Source organism: Pezoporus wallicus, unplaced genomic scaffold (assembly GCF_028554395.1).
Source record: "Pezoporus wallicus isolate ANWC-B61680 ecotype Strahan unplaced genomic scaffold, APGP_CSIRO_Pwel_v1 contig_227, whole genome shotgun sequence".
NCBI lineage: Eukaryota > Metazoa > Chordata > Aves > Psittaciformes > Psittacidae > Pezoporus > Pezoporus wallicus.
Genome location: NW_026635704.1, coordinates 6,074,075 through 6,102,012, shown reverse-complemented (window position 1 = coordinate 6,102,012; position 27,938 = coordinate 6,074,075). Strand labels below are relative to the sequence as shown.

Sequence of the window (27,938 nt, the reverse complement as noted above, 5' to 3'; positions counted from 1 at the left end):
TCTGGACTGTGCTGTCTCAAATACACAGGTGTTGGTCTAATTCTAACAGTGTAAGCCACGCTTTTGCACTCAAAGTGTTTTGAAATAGACAGAAGCAGTTGGGGAAGAGGTGTCCATCCTGTGTAGAGCTGGCTTAGTTCATGGGTGTTTCAGAAGTTCTGGTGTCAATGGGTGATGGGAGTGCCACCTCTGAGCTGATGGTGGCTGGGAGTGTGCAGGCATGGAGAGCTAGACTTGAAGCTCCTGCCTGAGTGAGAAAGAAACCTTGTTTACCAGAACAGGGGTTTCCTGGATCAGTCTTAGGCTTAGCCTTCTAACCAATCTGTTTAGTGAGGGTTTAGGAGCTGCCTTTGTGAAGGAGTAACAAAGTCAGCACATACCTGCAAGGTCTGCTTCTGAGCAGATGATTGTGTGTATCCTCATCCTTTTAATTATTACTTCAGTCCTGGTATTTTAGTTTCCCATGTATCAGAAGTGATTAGAATCATAGAATAGTTAGGGTTGGAAAGGACCTTAAGATCATCAAGTTCCAACTCCCCTGCCATGGGCAGGGACACCTCACACTAAACCATCTCACCCAAGGCTTTGTCCAACCTGGCCTTGAACACCGCCAGGGATGGAGCATTCACAACCTCCCTGGGCAACCCATTCCAGTGCCTCACCACCCTCATAGGAAAGAATTTCCTCCTTATATCCAATCTAAACTTCCCCTGTTTGAGTTTTAACCCATTACCCCTTGTCCTATCACTACAGTCCCTAATGAAGAGTCCCTCCCCAGCATCCCTATAGCAGCCTTCCAGTATTGGAAGGGGGCCTATGAGGTCTCCATGCAGCCTTCTCTTCTCCAGGATGAATTGACTCTTGCTTTTTTAAAGAATGATGTTTGCTTGCATAAATGATATGCCTATCAAAAATCAAAGTAATCTCAAGTGTGTGCTGTCTGATTATCATATGTAGATTATCTCAAGTTTGTTGTGTCTTACTACAGGAGTAACACTTTTGTTTATTCTAGGAAGTGTGAAGGTGCATTTTGAAGTGCAGACTAACATGGTTAAATGAATTGTGCCTTAACTGAGTTTTACTTCACTCAAGATGGGGTGGGGGTCAGCAGGGATGATCATTTAAACCAGCTGAGAAGGTACAGAATACCTTCCTCTATTATGCCTTAAGGATCAGTACAGCATCAAGGATAATTGCTGTTTAATGGCTGCTTGGAGATTTTTATACAGAAAAGCAATGACTGGGACATGTTTTATGGGTGAATCAGTTCTTGCTGCTATGGGAGTGTGACACAATTTCTTTATCTCAGTATAAAAAAAAACTTCTACAAAACTCTCTTTAACGCAGTAACTCTCAGGGGAGCGTGTATTATTTGAGGGAGGACGGTTTATCTTGCATATCTAACATTTTTTTCTAATTATAGTGTTTTAAACAATGGCTAATAAAGCAAGTTACATGCTGTCATTTAAAAGCTAATAACTGCTTTCCACTTCAGAGGAACGGTGTTGGCTTTCCTTCTCTACCAGATAGTGGTGGTCTTTGTAAGACACTGTAGTCACTATTATATACATAGCACATGCTAAATGCTGAAACTGTACCCACATGCAGATATGGTGGATCATTAAATACAAGCCAAGCCTTTTTTATCTTTCATCTGTACTCTGGGAACAATTCATTCAGTGTAGTCTGACAAAGTGTTGAATCATAATGAGCCACTAAGGAAAAAGTATCTTTGTGAAGTACATGTTGCCTCTATGAAGTGTGGGTCTTTCTGCTGTAATGTCTTTTCACCAAGCATAAATATCGTTTGGTTCATAGCTCCCACTCCTCCTATTTTCATCCTCCACCCCTGTCTCTTGGCCTCACCTATGTAGGTGAACAAACACTGTAAACTTAGTGTTGGTGAGGAATTAGTGGTCTTCTGTTAAATAGCAGCTTGGAATACCCTACTCATTTGTTATTTGGGCTACTAGTCGGGCAAAAATAGACATGCTGAAAAACAGTATCAGTTTTGAGAGGGGTGAGTTGCCTCATTTTGCCACTTTTGTACAACAAAAATAGGCTAAAAAAATGAAAATGAAACTCTTGAACCTGGGCCCTTCTTTAGTAACAGATAATGTTACACACAAAGCAACCAGCCAATGAGTTTTCTTCATTCTGAATTTGTTAGGTTTGGACTGTGAACACTACTATGTAAAGACCTGGGAACACTGATGTTTTTTGATCACTTAGTCACTGTTTCTGTGCTATTTAACAGCTGTTCTGTATTCCCTCCCACCTTTGACCTTCGTCCTCCCCCTATATTAGACCTCTAGCAAAAGGTGAGACAGGATAAAATGTTTATGTGAAGCAAGTTCTCTAGCTAAAGTTGTGTTGTACAGATGACTTGCTTACTGAATTTAATCTTGGTTCCTCAGTTCTTCCTGCTACCGTTTCTTGTCAACTGCAACAAAATTTCACACTTATGAAGGTGCAATAAACTGGGAAGAAACTCGGGCCCAATAAATTGTATGTGCTTTCTCCTAACCTAACTTGATTTAGATTTCATTGATAGGGAATGAACAGATTTTGTGGCACACTATGGTGACTTAGAAGATGATGCAATTTATATGGAAATATTGTTTCTAAGAGTATTTATGGTAAGCTCATTGACCTGCTGCTTCCTCTTCTACTTAATAACATGGGAGCAGAATCCTGAAAAGGCAGTTTAACAAGAAAAATATACAAGTATCAGATGTCAGTGCTGCAAAGCATGCAGTTATTTCTGGGGAGAATAAGGCCTGATGACCACACAAATATATCAGAAGACTGAGGAAAGTGACTTGTGTAACTGCAGCTTTCTAGAATGGCTGGACAAGTTGCATGTTTTAAGCATAGGTTGCCAGAAGGCAGTATTGTTTAGAGAGACTCCTGCTGCACCTAGGTCTGCTTGCCCCGAATGCACTTTGCCTCCTGCACATCAGATTATTTCACCAAACTGATAGCTTTATTGGGAAGAGGAATGGGGCAGGGAAAAGGAGAGGCAGAGGGGGAGCATGGAGGGTACTGAGGCCCCAGGCAGCTGTTCACATGTTGGGTAAAGCATGAGAAGTGAATTACTACAGTGAGCAGGTGCTTATGCTTGGCCAGTACCTTGGCAAGTCTTCCCTTTATTCCTAGCAGTCTAAGTAGCCTCCCTGAACTTTGCCAAGCCCTCTCCTTAGCTGCTGATCTGCATCTGCATCCTGCTGTCCTGTAGTTGAGGAGTGAGGGAGAGGACTTGGGGCAGAAAGCAAGACCCTTGACTTTTATTTGGGTTTCCCAGACCAGTGGCAGAAAACTTGCATGTTACTGTCACAGCTGAGGAGTTTGACTTACCTGATGGACAACTGTGTAAAAGCTGTTGTCATGGCTTATTTTCTGCTCGGGGAGACTGGTTCACATGAGGTGGGGTGGCTGTAGCAGATTTCAACACCGTCTGTTAGAAGTATTGAGGCAGTGTTACCCAGTCAGCAGTTTCCTGTGGGGCTTCCCTGCAGTGCAAAAACTTTCTGTGTAGAAGCAAACATTGCCTAGCTTCCAGGGTTTCTGTATGGTATGGTAGTTTATCACTGGCAATGCAAAATTGTTTCACACTAGATGAGTTAAAGCTTAGAGCAGCAGAGAATTATGTATTGTCATTTACTTTGAGCATCCGATTACTGTAAGACTGAGGAGGTGAGAAGCAGCAGAGGGCAAACTAAGGCCTTCGGCTAAATGCTGCCTACATCTATGTAGGATAGGTCAACTTTCCTTCTGGATGTTTATAGACCCTTTTGATCAAGGGTGGTGCTAGCTAGCCAGAGTTAGTAGCTGTTTCCAGATTTAGGCATGGGGCTAAAGGTGGGAGAAGCTTGCCTTTGGAGTTCATGCTTTTGCTGTTTCAGAGCTACTGGTTGGGATGCAGGTATCTGCAGAAGATCTGCTGAAAGGCTAAAAGTGGAATAAGCAATTTATTTGAAGAAAGAGCTCTCATATTTTACATGTTTTGGATGTAAGTAGGTGGTCTAGCTTCTTTTCAGGAGCTCAAAAAAATGTATTTCAGGGCTTTTTAAGTCCTATAGGAGAAGGAACCTTTATTTGTATAGAACGCAGCCTGTGACACTTGGCTTTTGGCTGTCTGCCTTGCACTGGAGCTTACTGTAGATGGATGAGTATTTGATGTTGTCACCTGCAATGGCTTGGCAGGGCTCTGGGCAACAGTGGAAGGAGTCTGGGGGAAGCTTGGAGCCTTCTGGGGTCTATAGCCACATTTTATTTCCTACAGGTGCTGAAGTGGTTGAAAGATCAAAATGCTACCGCTTTGTCAACCTCGGAGGAATTCAGGTTGTACAACAAAAGGCAAAAAAATCTTGAGCCCTTAATTCCTGACTTGGTGATAACCATGAAATGGCTGCAAGGACTCCGTGGACTTGTGAATAGTGTAGCGGTGGCTGGGTAACAGGTGCAGCTCTAGTTCTTTTAGGCGGTCGGGATGTCAACAGAAGATTTTCTGGTAGATTTGCACCTATGAAGCAACACAGGTTTAAGAGTAAAATAGTATAGGGAAAGAACTGTGTAATATCGACAAGACTACTTGGATGTTACATGTTGAAAACCATGAAAGATGTCCATTAGTTGATAAAGAACACCAAAGCTTCTTTCCATGCACTACTTTTATACTCAGCCTGAGCTGTCATGTTTTTCTATCCTACATTGGTGACGGTCTGCAAAATCCTCACTGAAAGCTACTGCGCAGGCACAAATGCAAGAGATGACAAGCTTGTAAGTGTTAGCTTGGTAAGGGAAAAAACCCAACAGAAACCAACAAATGCCCACCACCTTGGCACTTGCTACTTGTTTTAACAAGTTGTTACGCATTTTAACAATTTCTCCCAGAGCAACTTAGGCTGTGTACAAGGGTTTGTCTAAATCTGTTGCATCATGCCTCGGCTGTACATCTCGTAAGACAAAGACTTCAGTGGGGTTTATGAGGTTTTAGTGGCATGAATCCTGCTGTCACTCTAAGTGCATTAAACATCATTTCTGACTGAGTGACATGCATATAAATACTTGTTTACAGAGTAAACTGAGTTTACTATTTTACTCAGATGCTGCATTCTCTGAATCTTGCTGAACTATCAAAGTATGTACTTATGTCCTGGGTTCAGCAGTAGCAGTCATTTTTCTCCTTCTTGGTAGCTGATGCAGTGCAGTGTTTTGACTTTCAGCTCGGGAACAGAGCTGATAACAATGATGTTTTGGTTTGGCCAAGGACTTTGTGAGCCTCATGCCCTGCCAGGGAGAAGGGGAAGCCAGGGGGAAGCAGAGACAGGACACCTGACCCAAACTGACCAAAGAGGTATTCCATACCACAGCACGTCATGCCCAGGATGTAACTGGGAGTTAGCCAGAAGGGCTGGTAGACTGGGGGGTTGGATGAGGTATTGGTCAGAGCTTGGTTGTGCTGGGGGGGCGAGTTATTTGTTGGCTGGTGGTGAGGTGTTGTATTCTCTTCCCTTGTTATTTCCTTTATCATTATTATCATTGGTGGTAGCAGTAGTGATTTGTGTTATACCTTAGTTACTAAACTGTTCTTATCTCAACCTGTGGGAGTTGCATTCTTTTCAATTCTCCTCTCCATCCCTCTGGGAGTAGGGAGAGGGAAAGAAGGGGGGAGTGAGTGAATGAGTTACCTGACTGGGTTTAAACCACGACAACTTACCAAGGCTTTTCACGTCCTTGAGACTTAACTTGACTTCTGAAGGAGAAAAAGGGGTTTACTTTCTCAGGTAGCTTGACTGTGAGGAAGAGAGTGTAATAGTGTCTCAGCAGCTGATATTCCATTTCAAGTACTTTAAAAATGCACCTGTGATCTATAGCAGTTACATGGTTGGGGTGTGAGACTTCAATATTTTTCTTTCATTTCCATTGCTTGACAGCAATGGTAGAGCTTCATTCTATCAAAGCTGATGTTAGAGAGATACTTGAAGGTAAGTTCCATGCTGTTTCAGGATAAAGTATTATGCTGGATTCTGCCTTTCCTTAAGGATCATCTACTAGCTGATCAGGGACTTGGCATATCCCTGATTAAACACTCTTCAAGAAGGACAGAATCTTTCATTGGAGCCCAGGCACAAATATCATGAGTAATAGCTGATTTTATAATTAGTTTATGACCACAGTGCTTCATCTCCAGAGGAAGGGTCTATTTCCATAAGCATTTGGTCTCTTGCATTTTAAAAAGTCTTCATTAGTCTCTTTTTAAGGCAGTGGATTTGACATACAGGCAACAAAATTCCTAAATTGTAATTGAATACAAGACATGGAGCTAAGTGCTTAGTGAAATGACACATGAAGTATATGCAAACATTCAAATCCACTTTCTAAAACTAGCTCTTTGTATGGAACAACACCTGGATTCTTGAAAGTGTATTAGCTCAATATGAACTCGGGGTGAGTTTCTTAAGCTTCTCACCTTTAGCCCACTGCAAAAAAAAAAACCTTGCATTTTTTGTTTTGGTTTGTTTTTGTTTTTTGTTTGTTTGGATGTTTTTTTTTCCATATAGGGAGAGAGCTGTATTACCGGTGGCTCAGACTGCCCAGTATTAAAATATTTAGGTTGTGTGGGTTTGCTAGGCTTTGTCTATTCAATTGTGACTTTTTCATGGATGTGGGTTTTGTGGAGGTGGGGAGGGATCTAGTTTTCTTCCAAATTCTGAACAAATGTTTTGGTTGTCTTGGAGAGCAGATTTGTGAAAAATATATCTGCCTACATTTTTTTTTATAGCTTCAGAAAAACTCAGTGCTGCCATGACTTAAAAGGACTTAAAGTTAGAGGCAGGTCATAATCTTGGGTCTGAACCATTTTTCCAGAAACAGATAAATTCTACAGACCAAACAGGATTTATTTGCTTAGCTGTCTTCCTTAAATAGTGACACTTGTGTCTGGATGCAGTAGATCCAGCTGCACTGAGGAGCTGTACTGATTGATGAGGAAATATGTTTTGGTTCTCTGGGGTTCTGTGGAGTTTGCCTCTGAAACAATTAGTAGGGAAAAAAGAAATCCCTTTGGGCTTTCAATGATATAAGATAGGATGAATCGAAGATCTTCAGATAAAGGAACACATGGCAGGATTTTGGAGTAGAAAAGCAGTAATGTGTACTTGGGAGGAAAAAAGTGCATGCTAGTCTGATCAGATGAGAACATGTTGCTGTCACAGGAAACCAAAGCTTCACTGGCAAAATTGATTTTGGATATAGTCAGTGTTTGAGTATTTGGCTCAGGTTATTCTTCTAATCTGGATTTCTTTACCTTAGGTAATGTACTTGTAGTCCCTTGATAAAACCTACATCTAAACTGCTGCATGCTATGAAATGGCATACTTGTACCTTAACATATGTGAGACCTAAACAGGGCAAGGGTAGAAGTCAAGACTATTGTACATTTTTAAACTACCACAGTGGTTTAATATTGAAGTGGGGTCTCCAGAGGTTTTTAAATTGAGCTATTTGACCTGGTTGGTGCTCCCTGTAGTGAGTGTAACTGCAGAGCTGAACCCTGACTGAACTGTTGTAAGCAATTCTTTCTTTTGATAGCTATTGAGCTTTTTTCTTTGTTTTCCAGTTGCTTTAAAAAATTCTTTGAAGAGCCAAAGAGGAGGAGGAGGATCTTGAAGAATCCCCAGCTTTGGATAAGAAAATTCTGTTGCCATAGGATGGAGGTTGTAAAAGGGGACTTGTGTAGGAGTAGGCATCAAGAGACAGTCCAGCAGCAGGTTCATTTGGATCAAAGTCCAGAGGGAGCTCAGCAACTCTGCTCACCAGTACAGATAAGGCAAGGACGAGACGATCTCTCATCAGCACAGCTGCAGCCCCTTGATCAGCAGCCCCAGGGAAGGGACAATGTCCATGTGCAGCTGCAGAAGCAGACAACACGAGGAGGCATTGCCCCAAATATGGGACCACAAGAAACAGACCAGGGGTGGGAGGCCATGGAGGTGACCGTGCAGGTGTGCCCACAGAAGATGAGCCCAGGTCTGGAGTTTCCAGAGGTGAATGTGAATGTGCGACCTCGGAAGCCAAGCCCAAGATGGGAGGCCCCATCAGTGACCGTGCAGGTGCAGTTACAGCAGAGTGGCCGAGGGCCAGCTCTCCCGCAAGTAACTGTACAGGTACAGCCACAGGAGCAGGGACAGGGTATGGCTGGCATCAAGGTCACTGTGCAGCTGCAGTTGGGACATGACCAGGAAGAGGCAATCTGCCTCCAGAACCAAGGTGAGGAAGTGTTAGGGAATGGAAAGCAGCTTGTTCCAAAGCAAAATTGGGGAGAGACAAAAGCAAAATCTGAAGGTGAGAGTGGACTGGCTGTGATGGAGCAGGTGCCACAGGGGGCTCCGAGCCAAAGGCAGGATCAAGGAGGAGAGGTGACAAAACCCCAGCAGGACCAGAGCCAAGAAGAGGGAAGAGTAGAAGTGGTGGAGCTGCAGGTTGAAGACAATATAGAGCAGGATGGGATGGTGACTGAGGATCAGAGCCAAGAGCAGGAACAGCTAAAAGCAGATCTACCCCCAGAAGATGAAGGTCAAAGAGCTACAGAGAGAAAGCAGGAGCAAGGAAAAGTCCAAGAATGGCCTAAGGGGAAGGTGAAAGACGAGAAGGAAGACCTGGGGCAAGACATGTCAAAGAAACGTCCACGAGAGACTCCAAATTATTTTGTTGCGATTCCAATAACAGATGATCAGGTATTTCGAAGTAGCAGTTTCATGAAAACCTTAAGTAAGCTAAGCATAATTTTAGTTACTTTGGTTTCAAAGCTTGTTAAGAAGCCAGGCAGTGGAGCAGGAATTGGCTGCTCCTGAAGTAGTGTCTGGTTGGGATGCAGTCAACTTACCCATAGCAGCCCTTGTAGGTGCTGTGCTTTGTATCTGTAGCTAGAACACTGTCAATAACACACCAATATTTTAGTTACTACTAGGAATTAAAAAACCCAAACAAACAACACATTGAGGATTGCCAGTGCCCTTTCCATAAGGTCTGCCCTCAATATTATCTTCTGTTCTATAATCATTTTTCTAAATGAAGCGGTGGCTTTCACCATCTTGCACTGTTGCATTCTATGATGTCTTACAGCCATATTTAGTGCAATGATATTGACTTGCTTGTTCACTTCCTTCCCTACTGAAGGTCACAGCAGAGGGGGAGAGCTTCCTTTGCTTCTATGGAAGATTTTATCATGTCTTTATTCTCTTTTCAATCTTTTACCTGACAAACGTACCCTGACATCTTAGGTAGATGGTTAATTCCATGAAGGCTGTGTGTGGAGTCTGCACACTTATACTTCATCCAAGTTTGAAGAAGTGTTGAAAAAGCAATAGTCTTTCACCTTCATATTATTAAACCAAAAGACAGCAAACAGCAGAAATACAAACAGATGTATTTTCTTCTAGAGCCTTTGTGAGGGACCTAAAGCATTTCAGTTACCACAGTAAATGTTCTTAAATATGTCAAGACAGCCCTGTAGTGTACTACAGGCACTGTCTTGGGAAACATGGAAAAAAAATCCAAAAATAATACAAAAGCTGGAGGGACAGATTTCACACTTTGTTCTTTAACTACTTATGTATGATTGGTTTGAAGCCCCTAACTTTGGCATAACTGTATGTCCCTTTGTAAAGTAAGAGAGACTATATTTGCCCACCTTGAGCTACTTATTCCCATTCTGATGGAATAAGTCTTGAACACCCCCCAAAGTTTCTAAAGAACACAGTTTTGTTCCCAAAGCATTGCTGTCAGTACCTTTATGAACAGGGATTTTTTTTCTCACTTTAGCCTCCTATAGACAATTGGCTTGCTCATGACAATGATTTGTTAGCAGCTGCTTCGGGTATGCAAAAGCAAACAGGGCCCTCGCTTTGTACTTGTACCTGCTGCATTCCTCTTGCCTGGGACACTGGTCACTTGGCTGGTGAACAGGAGTGTTGAAGTTAGCCATGCCCCATGCTGTGGACTTTGTAGGGGCAACAGGTGACTGAGCACTCAAATGCAGAGAAGAGAGAAAAGCTTTGGGGTGCAGAGACAAGAATCAGTCTCTTCCATCTGACAGAGGCAGGCAGGGGGAAGTCTTAATTTATATCAGTAATTGCTGTGTCCCAGCTACCATGGGCAGAACTGAGAAACAGCATATAAATTGTGTTAATTAATATTTATAATATGTATGCATCTTGGGATCTCTTCTTACCAAGCAAAAACTGAGTGTTAACTTGTGTGAATGTAGTGAAAATATAACTCTCTGCTACCAGCTTCTGCTGTTAGTTTATGGTGTTTTTTCCAGTGAGCCAAGTGGATACTGCTTGTTGCAATATATAACTTGAGCCCTATTTTTTCCTAGGCTAGGTTTCCATGCAGTATCTGCCATGACTGTATTTATGCTGCTGAAAGGTAATAATTAACTAGAAAGGTAGTATCTGTTGTACTACTTTTTTTTTCTTTTCCCCAGTGTGACAAGAAGCTGCAGTATAGCAGCTTTCTTTGGCAGGCTTTTGAGTTCTTGTTTCTACCTGAGTTAAGTGCAGAAAGTCTTATGTATGTGTTAAATGGAGATGTCAAAGGTGCCTTCCTCTTGGTAGGCAATTATTTGCTCTGGCTTCATCTTGAGTGGAATAGTCTCTGAAGGTTATCTGGAGGATGGCCTTCTATAACTTTTGGCGATTTCTACATATGACTGGCTTCAGAGAGGTGAACAAAAGTGCAGAGCACATCAGGAAGATAAATGCCAGGAACGGAAAATAACTGTAAGCTGGAAGACAATGTTGGCAGACGAGCAAATGGGTATGAAGTGGGCAAAGAATAAATCTAGGCTGGAAACTGGGAAGTTTCCTGCCATTTAAGGAGTGAGATCATGGAACTGCTTGAGGGGACATGAATGCTTAACTTATTTTGCTATTTTAATAAAAATTGAGTGTCCTAATATTACAGCTTGTGATCACATTTGGTACACCTCTATGAATGTCCTTCCCTTCTTTCTGCTTTTATTCTCTCTCAATTCTGCCCTTTCAGATTTCCCTGCTGCCACTAGCCAAATTAGCAGATCTTGTAATTTATCTGATCCCTGGCTGAATGCTCCTCTTGAGTGTTATCTTTTAAGGGTGGCAGCCCTAGGTTAAGCTCTGTGATAGGAACACTGAAGGGCACAGTACTTTAGGCCTGGTATATGTGAAAGGTGAGTAAATAAATGTGCGTGTGTGTGTGTGTGTGTATATATACATATACATGCATGTATAACATGTTTTATCAACAGTTTCAAACGTTTTTACTGCTAAAGCAGATGTTACTAACCTGACTGAATGTAGAGCACAGATGCTTGTTATACTGTAGGCCTTGTAGCCTATTACAGAAGTGTTTTAAAGATGCTGTTAGTATTTTTGGTAGAATTAATTTCCCTTAATCATATTTTTGAGACATCTTGACATGACTTTCGAGAGTTGTCTTCATTTTTCACCCTTTCAACAGGACAAAAACCTGTTGAGGAAACAGGTTTTTGGAAACGGGGAAAAAAACCTGTTGCATTCCTGGTGCAATAGTCCTTTTCCCTTTGTGTCTAGTAGGGACACCAGCCTCAGGCAATGGAGGTTTTGGGCTTTTAGTAGTCCATTATAAGTGCTTACTCCCTGTCCCTTACCCTCAAAAATCAGCCATCCTATAAAAAACCCAGAATTTTTAGAAAAGTGCTACAGACTGGGCCACAAAAAAAAAAAATAGAGATAAGGTGGGCTGTGCCCACAGGAGAAGCAGAATGTTTTGAAGATACATTTGTGAAGCTGACAAGAAAGGGTCAGGAAAGACATTAAAATTGCCTCTACAGTAGTTAGATGTCTACATGAAGAAATTCTGCTCAAACTTGGCTTCCCAGCTGGCTAAGCCTCCAACTGAAGAGGCAAAGGAATCATCTAGTTTATTTGAAGAGTATTCTTAAAAAGATTGGGCAAAGGAGAACACAAGGCTGTTTTGTGGAATTGCTGTCAATACATAACCTAGTCTTGTAGAAGCAAAGATTTAGTTCCTGTGGTCAGACAACTTGATGGCTTAATTCCTGCTCTGTTTTCATGATCTAAGCAAATGAGCTGTAAGTAGCAGACCATAATAAACTGTGCCTCAGTTGCAGTAAAAATTACCTTAATGTAAAAGTCACTTCACTGATGTGTTTTCCAGTGACAAATGTACTGTAAGAGTCTGTGCATTTAGAGAGTTCACTGTTCATATCTTCAAATGGATTCTCTTAATTGTGTGTGGGTTTATCACGACATTTATCAGAAACTTGTTAGACTAATCTCTTCTGCTGTGCAGGTTGTAGGACTATTGACTGCACTGTACAACGACTGCCAAGGCATTATGTAGAAAGACTGCAAAACAAAAACATATTGACCCAGCTGTTTCAACCTGTGTAAGAATAAAGTGGAGCTCTAACATGTGTGAGCACCTAGACATTTAAGCCAGAATTTGCTGAGTGAAATAATCTGAAAATCTATAAGTGACTTGGCTTTAAGAAAGGCTTCCACCAGGTGCTCAGTCCCTGTGTTATTGAATTCTTCTCCTTCCTACCTTGTTCCTGTGACTAGCTTATAAACCTTAACAGATCATTCTGAAAGTATCTTTCTTTGGAGTAAAGGCACAGACTCAGAAGAACCAGAAAATGGCCAAATGGTTCTAGAAAATACCAACTTGGAAAACAGTGTGCTTACCGAGATGATCTTTGCCTGGTGTTAGTTTCTTTTTGGGGAGAGACATTAGTTTAATCTGTGATCAAACTTGTAATCAGAAAATGGCACAAGATTAATTATGGAAATGTTATTCAATTTCCATGGTCTATTAACAACTGACAACTGCATGAGGATCCCATTAATATTTACACAGTGCTGCAAGCGTTATTCTAACATGCTTAGGGTCAGATTCAGACCTACTTTAAGATCTAGCAGTGCTTTCTTACATGAGAGCTATGACTTTAGCCAGTAGGCTTTAAAAAGAGAGCCAGATCAATCAATTCCTGAAAAATTAACTTTGAAATTGAATCTGAAAGTTGTTATATGATAGATCTGGGGAGTTTTACTTTGCAGATTCCTGGCTTAACTTCGGAGTTGGAGTTTTGGATGTGTACGGTTTCATTCTGAGTTTAAGTAATATTTGGGCATTCTAAAATTAAGATATATTTTGCTGTCTCCTGTTTACTCCATTGCAGATTTTGGACCGAATTGAAGATGTCCAAGAGCTCATATTCACTAAAGAACCTGATCTGTTGAGAGCTCTTCTTCCTGTTCAAACTATGCACTTGACTATAATAGTAGCTCACCTGGGAACAGAAGAAGAAATAAAAAAGTAAGAATCCTGCAAAATACAGGTGCAGCTATTTTTTCTGTAAATGCGGTAGCCAGCCTTACTTGTGCTATTGTAAGTGTTTTGGCATAGCTTACATGCAATTTATCTTGTTATCAGTTTCTGTCTTGTTCTCAATACCTGAGGGGAAAGATCTTTACGAAACCTAGGTGTGATGCTTTAGAGGTTGAAATTTTGTGTACGTGCCATGGGTGACTATTACTACTGTGTTACTGTATTACCGCTATAAATTAACTCCGTGGATGTAAAGTTCTCTGAGCCGCTGCCTTTTGAGAAACCACAGCTTTTCAGATCAGCTGTGCTCGTATCAGCTGGGAAATGTTAGCTGGTAGGATGTTACTTGTAGAATAAAACGAAAATTGCTTAGTTCCTTTCCAAGCTGCTTACTTGTCTGATTCAAGCTGTGGGCTATCAATGGGGCACTGTGGATTAAGATGGGGATATTAAAAGATGACTAAGAAAAGGTACCCTGTAGTCAGGAAGGCTAGAGCTGCTAGAAAGATTTAGCAAATAGAGCCAGTATGCTATAGATCTCCTTTCTCTAAGCCTTATCCTAAGCCTGTTCCACAATGGGAAACTTGAGACTCTTGACATGAAGAGGCAGGGAGGGAAGGCCTTTATGTTTCTTAGAAGACACTGTGTGATAGAGGTGGAAATCTGGTGGAAGCAGCCCTTTCTCCAGGGGCCTTGGCTTACCTCAGCAAGGGAATGAAAAAATTGTAAGGCCTCAACACCATGGAAACGTGACATAGGATATGCTTGGGTATACAGCAGAATGTCTAGCTGAAGAGATGTCAACCAATATGAGTAGAGAAACACTTCTGTGCACACAGGCAGTAACCGTTAAACAGGATTAAGTTGGAAATTACAGGGTTGCATGTGCCTGCCTTTAAAATTACCTGCCTTATTGTACATTCTAGAGGCCTTTTTGGAGGACCTGAGGGGAAAAAATATGGGAGGATCATTACATGGCTAAACTGCCTGCATGCAGAAGACACCATGTATGGTAATTTAGTAATAAAACCCTGTGTCAGTGCTGCTGACTAGGCAGGCTATCTTCCAAGAGCCTGGAAAGCTAGCAGAGAGCAGCAATCAAAATGGGAATCAATTGGTTAGGGAGGTGAGTGGAGCTAAGTAGTGTTAATGAACTTAAGACTAGATATGTGCCTGTAATACAAAAATAATGGGCATACCTAATGAAAAGCAGATCTTCCTTGCCAAATGCTTTTCAGCCTTTATCTTCTATCTACCTACACAGCTCTACTAAATGAGGCTGTAGTTCAGTGACTACTGCTCACATGAAAGACTGCCTTAAAGTGTTAGGCCAAGTATTTCTCACTTGTCAAGCTAATAGCACTGTTGAAAGAGCTGGCCCAGCCCTTCATAGAGGGAGGCAGGCAGGCATCTTCAAATCTCATGATGGAAGCTGGAAAGGAACTTTTTTGAAATCTGGAGAGAGACTTTACAAGGGGAGGTAGTCGCAGGACAAGCCAGAATGACTTTGAGATGAAGGAGGGTAGATTTAGATTAGGAAGAAATATTTTACCGTGAGGGTGGTGAGACGCTGGCACAGGTTGTCCAGAGAATCTGTGGCTGCCCCATCCCTGGACAGGTTGGATGGGGCTTTGAGCAACCTGATCTAGTTGAAGGTGTCCCTGCCCATGGCAGGAGGGTTAGAACTACATGACCTTTAAGGTCCCTTCCAACCCAAAACATTCTATGATTCTGTGAGAAGTTGTTCTAGCAGCATTTAATGGTAGCTTGGACATAACGGAAATAAAAGGCTAGATTAGCCTTGCTTGTTATTAAGGTGGAAAAAGCAAAATCCTCTGCAAAGAATTCCTTCACTTTCCACCTTCAGTCCTGTCCTCACCGAATCTTCACCTGCAGAGGCCCCAGAAGTTTCAGAAGGAAGTAGTCCCTATGTTGCTGTAGCTGAAATAGCTCAAATGTAGTAGTGAGGATTACTCATAATGTTGACTCTGGCTGAAGTGGCCTTTGTATGCATGCAGCATGTTTTCCTAAAGGAATTAGTTTGTGCTATGTGGGTTGTAGTAGGCACAACTTGCCGTAGGTGAAATGATAAAGTAAATGTGGCTACAGGAGCCATGGCAACCCATTGGCTTGCAGTCCTTAGTTATGAAGTATTTTGTTAGAAGTAAGAAGCATTAGTAGAAGGTTTCTGCTCAATTCCAGGGACTGAGAGGATCCCCCTTCCTGAGACACCAAGGGTAAAAAAGGACACCTGTGAAACTTCAGTGGGTGTTAAGCTGCTGAAAGACTTGGTGTCTACATTTAGAAACCTATTAGTTATAGTTCTTTCCCCCATGTTTTTCAGAAAAAATGGTTGAGTTTGAAGTATTAATGTCATCGGGTAATTCACTTTTTTGGAGATGTATCTGCACAGCAAGGTGCACATGTAAACTTTATTGAAATGGGACATAGAGCTCCTAACATAAGCATAAGTTTGATATTTTCTTAGCTGTGCTGGAATAGGAGACAAATGCTAAATGTGCTTCAGGTGGAAGAATAAATTAATTTTGGCTTAAGAACAAAACTAGTGAACAAGTTGAAAATGGCAATGATAAAGCTTTAAACTACGTGACGCAAACATAAGTTCAGTTTTACTCTTTTTGACTCTTTAGCAGCATATAGTCACATAGCTGTTCCTGGCATGTTAATGACTTGAACATTCACTTTGCTAGTGAAACTCACTTTTGCTATATAAACTAAGGTTAAAGTTATTGAAAGACATAATGTGTTTAAAATGCCTCTGCATCTTCTGTTACAAAGGCATTAGCTCTGAAATACAGTGTGCTTGTTACACCTTTTTAGTGCTGCAAAGTAGACAAAATTAGGCGTATTTGCTGGTATTAAAAGGATCAATATTTTCATATGTAATCTAATAATCTTCTTTCAATGTGTGTATATGTATTAATTTTGAAGGGCTGTGCTGGCACTGAAGCAAAGCAAGAGTAAAGTGGAAGCCATCTTGCAGGGTAAAGAACTTAATATGATGTTTCATGGGATTGGACAGTTTAACAATCAAGTCATATATGTGAAAATGTTGGAGGAAGACCAGAAAACACTGAGCAGAATTGCAGGTGAGTATCTAACCTGACTCTTTAACACTTGTGGTAAACCAGCTTGTAGAATCCATCAGCTGTAAGTGCCGGCATGAGCTGCTGTGCATAGCCATGATGTGCCTTTCCTGGTTTCCTTGTTTTTCTTGATTGTTAAATATGAAGCTTGCAGCTGGGCATTAGAGCTAAAATAAATTCTCTGTACTAACCTGGGACAAGTGAGACGCACAGACATTTGACATGTTAAGATCGCACAGCAAGGCTATTGCTACCCTGCCCTGCAGTCAGGATCTCTCAGGCCTGTATAGAGTACATAGGGTCTTCAAAGTGGCACCTCAAAACTGGGGTTCCATTCCTTCTAATAAACTGGAAACTTCTTAAAGTGTTTGCCCAGTCAAATTTGCAAGCATTTCCTTTAAATGGAAGAGCTCATGAAATCTCTAGAAAAGGAGGTGACATATAGCAGCAGTTACATACATATACGTGTAGCACCAGCAAACCAGTCTTTTGCTTCTACTGTAGAAGATGGAACAAGTATCTTGTGTCTGCTCTAACTTCCCAAAGCACTGATGGGTTCATGAAGATGTTCCAGATCTTTGACTTGCTTACCTGCATCTGAGCACAATTTCATAAGGGCTCTTCCTGCCCCAGCCTGTTCTGGTTTTAGTTGCTGCCTTAGCCTGCAATGCAGAACCTAATTTGTGTCCTGGGCATCCACTTCCAACAGAGCAGAAACAATCGATATACATTATTTTTCTCTGCTATTTTCATCCTAAGCAAAAAGGAAGCATAGTACAACTAATGCTTCTCAAAAGGCATGCAGTACAGATACTGTGTTATCCTCAAAGGATATGACTTTTTAGAACAGTCTGTTTTTGTTGTTTTTTTTTTTGTTGAAGCTGCTTCCTACCTTCTCCAGTTTTTAGCTTTGATATAACAATCTTGCTTTTCTGTTTATTTTCCATCTTAAGTAGTCAGTGTTACAACTAGACAGAAGATGCCTCAATAGGTACAGATGCTGTGCTGTAATTGTCAGCTTAATAAAATTGGCCACTTCACTGTTTATGTTTTTGCCTGCCTCTAGCCTTCATTTCTCTTATTACTTCATCCATGGTAAAGATAATTTTAACTCAAACCAGATATGTTTTTGTTTGAAAGTACTCTGTTGTCCATACATATTAGGATTGGAGACTCAACAAACTTGCTCATGCTCAAATTGTTTCTTCTAATGTCTTTAAGTTTACCACAAAATAATCTTGGCTGGAAGGTGACTAAGTAGAAGACATATGATGCAGTTTTTCTTCAGATCATATATGGTACATACCTGTCCGCAACATGTATACTCAAGTGCCACTGAAAGAAGGCCTGCTTCACTGTGATGCCCCCTCCCAACTATAGCTCTTTCCTTCACTTCTGAAAGATGCAGAAGTGAATACCTCCTTTCTCTTGTCTGACTACTGCTCTTATCCCATTTACTTGTTGTTTTTTGTTTCTTTTTTCCTTTTTTTTTCCTTCACTGGAAATTTTATTCCAATGAATCACAGCATACAAGGTCAATCCTTTTTTTCTTTTTTTTTTTTTTTTTTTTTTGAAATGGCATTTGGGCTGTTTTAACTCTAAAAACCATTACAATAGTGGGTGGCAGATCCTTTTGTGTTCTCTGTCTGGATAACATTTATCTTCAGGGTTCCGGAAACCTGGTGTCTAGCTTCTGATCTGAACCCCTTAATGAGATGGAGAAGAAAAGTTTTGATTGCAAACCCCAGGAATATTTTGTCAGTACTCACGTGGTTTTAATGCAGTATGATTTTTCACTGATTGCCTGAAATGCTTCCTTGACTGTGAGACAAGCTTCCAGTTTTCGCGCTGTTAACTCTGTGGCTTTGCTATTCAGAGAGATGTAACTTCCAGTGGTGTTCTCCTTTCTGCATAACTTCTGACCATTTCTAGAACTTAATGAGTCTAAGGATTATGCAAATATGTATCAAAATCTATTCTTTTAATGATATGTCTGAAGAAATATTTTCTTGTTTTTTCTCCTCCCCCTCTCTCTGAGCATATTGATTAAATTGTTAAACAATGAATAGGGCTGGTTTGGGGGGGGGGGGAGTCTTACCCTTTAGTCAATATTTTTAGTTGCTTATGGGGTAGGTGAGGATTTTCAAATGCTGTCTTTCCAAGCAGCATGATGGGTGAATAATTTGATTGGAAAAGCTCAAACTCCTCCTGCCAGCTGCCTCTGCCTTGTTGTGACCTTTTTAATTTGTCAGCAACAGTTTAACAGTTCAGCTGCTCTAATGAAGTTTCTGAACCTCTAAAGTGTTCCTGGAATCAGAAAATATATATATAAAAAAAAAAAATAGGTGGGTCTTGGCTCTTCATTTGCTTTTGTTCCTACATCATGGGCTTTGGTTTCAAAGTGGAGAGTTATCCTGACTCTTGATCAATTAGCAGCAGTTAATTGGTAAATACTGTGCATAACTGGGCTTCTTTTGCTGCTAGTGACCCCATCTGCTTTGAAAAAGAGGTACTGCTTAAGATGTCTTTGAATTGTCTTAGGCTATTTCTCAAGTAAGCTAGGGATGATAGTGTCTGGAAAATTGAGTGCCATCCTGACATGGCAGGACATCAGCTATTAACACTGGTCCTAAATAGACTTCTTGAAGATGATTCCCACCCTTGACCCATCATCAACCTTTCTGATGAAACTGCTCATGGCAGTAAGACCTTCACTTTGCAGTAGCAATCTCTTCCTGCTGTTTGGTAGGACTGGTGTTGGGTGGTGAACATGAGGAGATGCTACTTACAGCTTTTTGTTAGGTTAATCACAGAATCACTAGGTTGGAAAAGACCAAGTCCAACAGTTGCAGGACTGTCAAGACCACCACTAAACCATGTCACCAAGGGCCTCATCTGCATGTTTTTTTTTTTTTACTTCCAGGTTTGGTGATTCCCTGGGCAGCCTGTTCCAATATATGACTAACCTTTCAGTGGAGATATTTTTCCTCATATCTTATCTAAACCTCATGTGGTGCAGCTTGAGGCTGTTACCTTTTGTTCTGTCACTTCTTACTTGGGAGAAGAAACCAGCCACAGTTAAGATTTAGGCTGCTGCTTCTTGTGCATCTGGATGGTGTTATTTATCAAGATGATGTGTGGGGAGGGCTTTTTCCTAGCAGGAGCTTAGATACTTTGCTGCTGCATGTGTTCCTTGGGGCTTGCTGTGCTTTGACGTATTGACAACGTGACTTAAGATGGGGCTTTGAGCAACCTGGTCTAGTGGAAGGTTCCCCTGCCAATGGTAGGGGGGTTGGAACTAGATGATCTTTAAGACAACTTCTAACCCAAACCACCCTATGATTCTATGCAGAAACTTTGTTAGTGTGCTTTATTTGACAGAGTACCAGAGGTGCTTTAGGGCTTATTTGATACCTAGCCATAATCACCTAGTATCATTTTTAGATGCCCTAAATTATCTGCAATGTCCACACTGGATATACAGCCAGACTGCACCCTTCTGCAGCAGCAGATGGAGGCCAGGTGGGCTTCCTGTAGGGTATCTAGAAGGGCACTAGATACTTTTTTTGGGCAATTGGTTCCTATTATTTATACGTTTTCCAGATGGAAAACAAAGTAGCTGTCTTGGCAAAGTGACCAGACAGCCTCAGCTGCTGTTCCCTCACAAATACCGAGATGAAACATTCTAACGTATTAATTAGCCAAACTCCAAGCCGGATACTTGGCCTTGATATAAAAGCATGTGATAAACTAGTAAACATACATGTATCTAAAATTCCTGATAGAGGGAAACATAAAATGGAAGTAGCATGATTTTCAACAAGGCACTAATCACATATGTGATATGCTATTTTTAATACAAATGTGAACACTGAACCTGCTTCTCTCACTGCCTAAGCAGTTAAGGAGTAACAAGGATGGGTGGCAAGGTTGGGGGTGGTCTGGGAGAGCCATATGAATTTACAGGTTTCCAGGGCAGATATTGATTTTTCTTATTCCCACCCCCTCTTCCCCCCTCCCTCCCAGTTGTATAATGGGGATAAAATACCTCTGGCAGTAAGAAAAATGGCTGGGAAGAGGTTTTAACTGGTCAAGCGCAACTGTTGACCAACACTTGATCTTCTACATTTGCTAGACTTGGCAGGGGTCTACCTCATGTAAGCTTCACCTCACTAGTCTTGCAGGACTCTGCATCCCACAATTCAAACTTCACAAAAACCAGCAATAGATCAACTTGTTACAACCTTAGCTGAAAGACCTTGAAGAATATAAAGTCTAGAGTTGCTTACAGACGCTCCTTTCAATGCAGAATAAAACCTTATTGCTTTATAATTCTGTGGTCAAAACATTTATACTGACACCATCACAAATGCTGTACATTACATAATCTGGGGAAGGAGTACTGCATGTGATGTTTCCCTCTGAACTGCTCTAAGTGCTGCAGAGTTGTACTAGTTCTGTGCATCTTGTCACCTTTTACTAGAAGCACTTTGCTTATCTCACTGCTTTTTTCAATAATCGGGGAGACTCTGTTTCATTACACTCCCCAGTTGTGGCCACTGGTGCTGCATCTTGTTTGGGCAGGGCTTTCATGGGCATGGGCTTCCCTGAACTCACTGTTGTTATAGCAGCCCTGTGAGTTCAGAAGAAGTTGCATTGCAAGCATGAAAGTTTGGATCCACTTTCAGGTTTTTAAATATAGCTGTACATCATGTACAACTTTGGTTTTGCTTATTTTTCATTTCTGTTGTCTGTGGTGGCACAGCAGCTGGTTATCTGCTGTGTGTGTTTTAACTATGTGGCTTGCTCAAGAAAGCCATAATGGCTTTTCAGCAACCTGATTGCAAATATTTTTAACTACCTCACAACTGTTATTATTTTTTTATTATTATTTCTGATTTTATCTCTTTACCAGAAGCTGTAGAAGAATGCTTTGTGGAAATGAATCTCGATGTTTCAGGGAGCAAGGATTTCAAACCACATCTTACTTTCCTAAAGCTCTCCAAAGCACCAAGGTTGAAAAGAAAGGTAAGTAATGGGTTTTAATATACATGTTTTTCCTTACTGGAATCTGTTCTGTTCTAGTGATTATTTTCCTTCTAATTAAATTCTTGGGGACTATATATGTAAGTATATATAAGTATCTAGCGTATACTTAAGTGTGCATATATATGGTTTAGTTGCAATAATCATTGCAATAATCATTGCAACTAGGGAAAAAATATTTCTATTTAACAAAGCTTGCATATGGGCTGGCCTGCACAGTTGTTTGCTCATAAACAATTAGAAGTGATGAGGTCTCTTTCTCATATTGTGTATGGATGTATTGTAGAGAACACAGTCCTTTCCTTCTGTTGCGGCTAGTCGAGTCTGCACGGAAAACACAATGTCAATCTGTTTCCATAGGGCAGGATGGATTCTGAGCAATATTTATTTGAGAACAATATTAATGTCATGTTGGAAGCCAGGCTGGTGCCTTGATTTATGCTAGAAATGTGTGGTGTGCTTTTCTAACCTTTACTGCAGCATTGTATGAGATTTTATCACATACAATTAAAATAAACCCCAACTCTGATTAGATTGCTCATTTCCCAGTGGTATATTGTCCTGCTTGTTTCCAGGAATAGTACTTGTATTTATGAGGTCAATATATTGCAAACCTGAAACACTAAAGGAGTATACACAAAGAAAACAGAAAATGCTGTAATAGCTGAAGAAAATAACCTTGTATTTGTGCACATCAAGTGCTTCATATTGAATTGATATTTGCCTTCTCTATACATGGTACAATCAAAGTTGGATAGTACTGATAGTTTTGTGCTGGAGGCTTTTTTCTTTTATATTGTCTATGGGGAATTTCATGAGTACAATCATCAGCAATGTCTAATGCAAAAGAAAATATACAACAGGTGTGTAGGAATTACTGTTGACTTTTGTCCAGAGTATTTTCACAGTTCTTACTATCAAGCTCAAAGTAAAAAAAAAAAAATATTGCATGTTCTTCTCTTTTGATATCTAGCATCAAATACGGCATGTATTATTGTGTAATGATTTGTGTATGTAATCTTGCTTATATGAATATGTAAATGTATAGAGATTTGAACGTTTGTTTACCAAGTGGGGAGCCCAGAGCTGGGCCCAGTACTCCAGCTATAGTCTCACCATTGCTGAGCAGAGGGAAGGATCACCTCCATTTAACCTGTTGGCAGTACTTGTCCTAACGCAGCCCAGGATATCACTGGTCACCTTTGTTGCAAGGGAATGCTGCTGGCTTATGGTCAACTTGATATCCGCCGAGACCTCCAGGTCCTTTTCTGCAAAGCTGCTTTACTATCAGCTTTCAGCCTTTATTGGTGCATGTGGTTGTTCATTCCCTGTAGTAAGACTTTACACTTCCCCTTGCTGAACTTCATGAAGTTCCTCCTGTTGGCCTATTTCTTCAGCCTGTTGAGGTACCTCCTGGATGTCAGTATAACCCCCTGCTGAATCAGCCTTTCCTCCCAGTTTTGTCATTTTGTCAGTGAAGTTGCTGAGGCTGCACACCTGCCGCATCATCCACACTATTAACAAAGTTGCTGAGTCAGAGGCATACCCCAGTATAGACCTCCAGGGTATGCCTCTAGCTACCAGCCTCCAACTGGACTTTGTGCCACCAGTCGCTACCCTCTGGACCTGGTTGTTCAGCCAGTTTTCAGTTTACCAGTGTTCATCTAGCCCATGCTTCATCAGCTTCTCTATGAGGATCTTAAGGGAAAACAGAGTCAAAAGACTTCCTGAAGTCCAGGTAGAAAATATTCTCTTCTTTTCCCTTGTTTACCAAGCATTGCTCCTTCCTGTCCAAATTTATTTGCACCTTAAAACTGTTGCTCCTACAATACCATTCTACACATCAGGTCTGTGAAAACTGAAGTGAGGCAGGGCTGCATGTTAAGTTAGTTATCAGGAGCTATGTGCACTTTATATGTCCATGAACAAGTTTCCCTGAGGTTAGTAAGTCTCAACCTTAGACATAGGATTTAGTCTTAAAGATCAAACTGGACAGTTTACTGCATCTCTTTCAAAATCAAAATGTAATGGGAAAAGGAAAACTGACTACTTCTATTATAATCCATTCCTAAAGACTGCAGGAGAGAAATCAATCTTCCTAAACACTAGAAGATGCCAAAGTATGAATAAGACTAAGTATTACCTTAGTTATTATGATGCCATCTACTGGCTGTAATTACTTTCTTTATACAATAAATAACTGTTCAGTTGTAGTAAGGATGCAGTTTCAGCGCTTCATGCAACTTCAGTGCTTCATATAAGAAGTTTGAGAAATAGTTACTGGTAGTCACTGTATATAGTTTACATCTCAACAATACTTTGTTAACAAGACAGATACATGGTGGGATTGGTGGAGTAGCTAGAGACCTTGTCCTTATTTGTGAGAAAGGAGGAGCTGGTTCTCTTTAAAGCAACTACTCCAAACTCTAACTTTTTTCCCTGGGAATTGTGCATCTTTGACTTTAGTTTTGCCTCTAAATATCTCAAGAGGTCGGAGAGCTTGGTTTGTGTGCTATTTAGCTGGAATAGCTACCAAAGGAGCAGTATGTGCTGTTTATCGGGTTCAAAATGTGAAGTGCACCTCTGGCATGAATAAAAAATATGGGCTCTTCAGGTTCTCTGACCTCTCCTTCTAACGAGCCAAAAGGGAACAGTTCACCTTTTAAGAGAATCCACTTCAGTACCTGTAGTAAGAGCCTTCTCCAGCACACAGACTAAGGAAGCACTTCTGTCAGTGCAGGTGGTTGGCCTCCAGTGCTGGCTGCTGCCTGTGCTTGCCTGCGCCAGAGAAAAGCTGCGGATCAGATGCCTCGTGCTAAAGCAGAAAATGCTTGTTCTTGATTTTTATGCTGCTTTAAGTAGATTTATTTGGTACAGGTCTGCAAATAGCTGTGGGCTAACCTAGGTAGTGAGAGAGCAGCAATCCTCCAGAGTTGCATATTTACGTTAAAATATTTGGAGCTTCTTACTGAAAAGACAACCCTAATCCTGCCCTCTTCTGGCTGCTTGATGAGTTATCTTCAATGACATGACCTTACTCAAATTTCCATTATCATCCTGAACTACCCAGAAAACGGCCCATGCACAGTTTACCTCTGCCTTTCAGCAGAACTTGAACCTGGTGGCATTAAAGCAACACATAGCTCTTGGCTACTGGACAGCCTGGATCTGACTGACACATGGGTGTCTCCAGAGCACAGGAAGAGGTGTGCAATTTGTCTAATTAAACTTCAAAGCTTTTTGGTCACTGGGGGCAGTGATGCCTAATGGCTTGATATGTTTGATTGTGAAACCATTTACATCTAGTTTTGTTCAGGTGACACTGGCCATCCTCCTGCAGTCCCCACACCACAAACCATGCATATCCACCTGCTAAAAAAGCTGTTCTTACAAGGAAAGAAGCATGTAAAGAGGCTTTTTGGTTTTTTGGTTTTTGCTTTTTTGTTTTTTGTTTTTAAATTATACACTCCTGTGCATTTGTGAGCAGGCCTGAACAAACCGATTGAGACTTCTTTGAAGCAATGTGCTGCAAACAGGTCCTTGGAGCCTTGTTAGTTTGTTTGCTCATTAGGTTAAGAAAAGGTGAGGACTATCCCCTCTTGCTTAATGATTCATCTATCCTTCATCTCCACGCATGCCCTTGGCATCTACGGTTTGTTATAGGTTAAATGCTTAGTGGGAGCTCCTCGTTTAAATTGGCAACCTGTTGCTGGCTGAATTAAAACTGTGGGGACCATGGAGTTGTTGGATTGCTTGCCCATCCCTGTTGACACCTGTAAAGGGGAATCAGTGCTACTGTGCCCGAAGTTGTTGGGGGAAAACTGCAAAGAAATTACTTGGGGTGACTGTGGATTTTAAATCTTGACAGTCTTAAACTATAATGGTTTCTGAACATGTGCTTTTATTATGGCAGTAGAAACTATTTTTTATTAGTCTGAAAAGAGCACATCAACACCTGAAAACACATCTATGTGGAAACCCTTCCATTTATGTGGCATGACTGCTGTAGCATTTGGCCATTGGGATACTAGCAGTGCTTGCTAGCTATCAAAAGAGTTTCTGTGATTTCCTTTTCCTTTTCTGGCTTGCTGAAATGAGCTTACTTTCGCAATAAGTCAGTGAGTTAAATTTCCTTTGAATACTTCTTGCTCACAGGAAAGGAGGTGCGTGAACTCTTTCTAACCTGTTTCTATCACGCAATTTAATTACTGTCATGGAATGTGTACACCAAGGAGAAAGATTCATTTTTCAGTTGCTAAAGGTAGCAGCAGGATGAAACAGCAAAGTAAACTTTAAATGAAAAAAAATTCCATGTAAAGCCAATTCAAAAAACTAGGGACTGGCATCCCAATGGACGTGGTGACTGCAAACTTGCTTAAAATATCTAAAATTAGGTGACTGCATTTGAATAACAGTGGGTTAAATTGATTTTATTCCCATATCTTCATAGAAATGTTTTTTGTTTGTGGAAGTTGCAGTAGGTAGAGGAGTCAGCAAAAGCTGAAGTTCCTATGATTTTTCACTTGTAATGGTTGATTTTTCTCAGCACTTAGATCAATCTAAATACTACCAGATACAGTTAATACTGCTATCCTAATTGGGAGGAGGAGGGAGGTATTATCTTTAAGTTTTACAATAATGCTTACATCTTGTACATTTCTAAAGTGCATGTATTTTATGTGTGCATATGTAATAAACATATAATGTGACATTGTTCTTTCAATATTCAGGGCTTCAAAAAAATTTGTTCAGATCTGTATAAGGAGTATGAAAACAGCTACTTTGGCACAGAGGTCTTCAGTCAAATTGACCTCTGTGCCATGCGTAAGAAGAAGCAGCAATCTGGTTACTATTATTGTGAGTGTTCGATTAATGTGGGCTCCAGCAATACAGAAGAGAGTAAAGAGCAAGAAGTGCAGACAGATGGGGCAGAAACCAGTGAAGACCTTCCGAACAGTGCTGCAGAGGCTGAAATAGGAGCAAATGCTGCAAGTTATAAGCTTGCCTCAACAGTAGTAGCTGATGATAAACCACCTGAAAATATTGCTGAGGCTTTGATTGCAAGTAAAGAAACTGAAAATGAGATGGAGGGACAGCCTGAAGCTGCAGATGGGATTCTTCTTGCAGCTGGAGAGATCTGCTCAGAGTCAGTACTTGGTCTGTTGCCAGCAAGTTCAGATGCATTGAAAAGCATGGAAAAGGAACAAGAAAGTGCAGAGATAACAGATGGTAGCTTGCAGAAAACTGAAGCAACTGAATATGCACCTGATGAGCCAACAAGTTCAGGATAAAGCTGTTGCAGTCATTTGTGAACTGAGCCCATGCTTGGTGATGGTGGTGAAGGCCCACAGCCACGGTGGTGCTGAGCTGCATCAGGCTGAGATGGAGGATGATGAACTCAAGCTTGGTAAAAAAATGGTCTCTTTAGGAGACTGAAAAAAACAAAGTAGAACAAAATATGATGGAAAAATCACTGAATATTGTGATGGTGAAATGAAACACGAACCTGTACTATAGCTGTGTGTGTACTGTAGAGCATGTGTACTGTAAAGAAAAATGAACTCTGATTTAAAGCATCAGGCCAAACCTGTTGCCAGACACCTCTGGTGCCCAAATACATGTTTCTACCTTTGCTGCACTTCTTCCTGCCTTGCTTCCCCACTGCCCTGGCCCTGCAGCCCCAACTTTGCTCCTTCCTTTGCCTGCTTGCTTTCCCCTCTCTGGGTAATACCTAAAGACATCACTTCTGGCATAATCACTACAGCTGCTCTGACTTAAGGCTCCAAACTGTGATTGCAATACAATCATTCACTGCATGTTGGTAAATGGTAGGTGATTTTAGTTAAGCCCGTATTTCACAAAAGTGTGTTTCCTTTGACTTGTAGCTACTTAACGAGAAAATTATTTCACCTGACTTACAGAAATAGTATTTTTGGAATTAAATGAGGTACAACACTAAATTTTATTTAGATAAAGGAAAGGAATCCATAATGAATTAGTTTTGTGAAACGCCTTGAGGAGGAAATGAGGAAGAACAAGCCTTTTTCTAAACCTATGTTGCAGTCTCACATGTGTATGTGAATTAGTGAGAAACGGCAGAGAACAGAGAAGTGCTCACTTCTGGAGGGAAGAGATTAGGAGTTTTAGTCCGTCGCTGGGTTTGGAGTCTCCTCGCCAAGGGGCGGGTGAGCTGTGCCTCCCCACGAAGCCCGCCCTACCTGCGGGATAGGGATAGGGATAGGGGTAGGGATGGTATTTTCCCTGCGGTGCCTCACGGCCGGGAGACCAGCAGATGGCGCTACGGGAAAAACAGCCGCACCGGTGCAGGGAGTGAGGAGCAGGGGGAGGCACTTGGAAAAGGTCTGTCTTCCTTCTGCTCTAATTCCCCCTTGAAAAGCAATATTT

At 41.2% G+C, this 27,938-nt stretch overlaps 1 protein-coding gene across 2 annotated transcripts; it reads left to right on the top strand.

The window, feature by feature from the left end:
- Positions 1-7,663: 7,663 nt before the first annotated feature.
- On the top strand, positions 7,664-26,921 carry LOC130592873 (uncharacterized). 2 transcript variants are annotated; one of them, XM_057397539.1, is made up of 5 exons: positions 7,664-8,741; positions 13,232-13,368; positions 16,333-16,490; positions 21,406-21,515; positions 26,264-26,921. In XM_057397539.1, exons 1-5 carry the CDS (start codon positions 7,716-7,718, stop codon positions 26,822-26,824), a joined length of 1,992 nt encoding a protein of 663 aa, XP_057253522.1. In that variant the 5' UTR covers positions 7,664-7,715; the 3' UTR covers positions 26,825-26,921. The 2 variants fall into 2 exon arrangements, with proteins under 2 accessions (XP_057253522.1, XP_057253521.1); XM_057397538.1 differs by having other exon boundaries at positions 21,403-21,515.
- The last annotated feature ends 1,017 nt before the right edge of the window (positions 26,922-27,938 follow it).

What these genes read in the sequence shown, in the direction of transcription:
- LOC130592873 (XM_057397538.1), top strand. Translation starts at nt 7,716, where the DNA reads ATGGAGGTTGTAAAAGGGGACTTGTGTAGGAGTAGGCATCAAGAGACA. An exon ending in TTCCAATAACAGATGATCAG is followed by an intron (nt 8,742 to 13,231) that starts GTATTTCGAAGT and finishes ACTCCATTGCAG; the next exon opens with ATTTTGGACCGAATTGAAGA. An exon ending in CACCAAGGTTGAAAAGAAAG is followed by an intron (nt 21,516 to 26,263) that starts GTAAGTAATGGG and finishes TTCAATATTCAG; the next exon opens with GGCTTCAAAAAAATTTGTTC.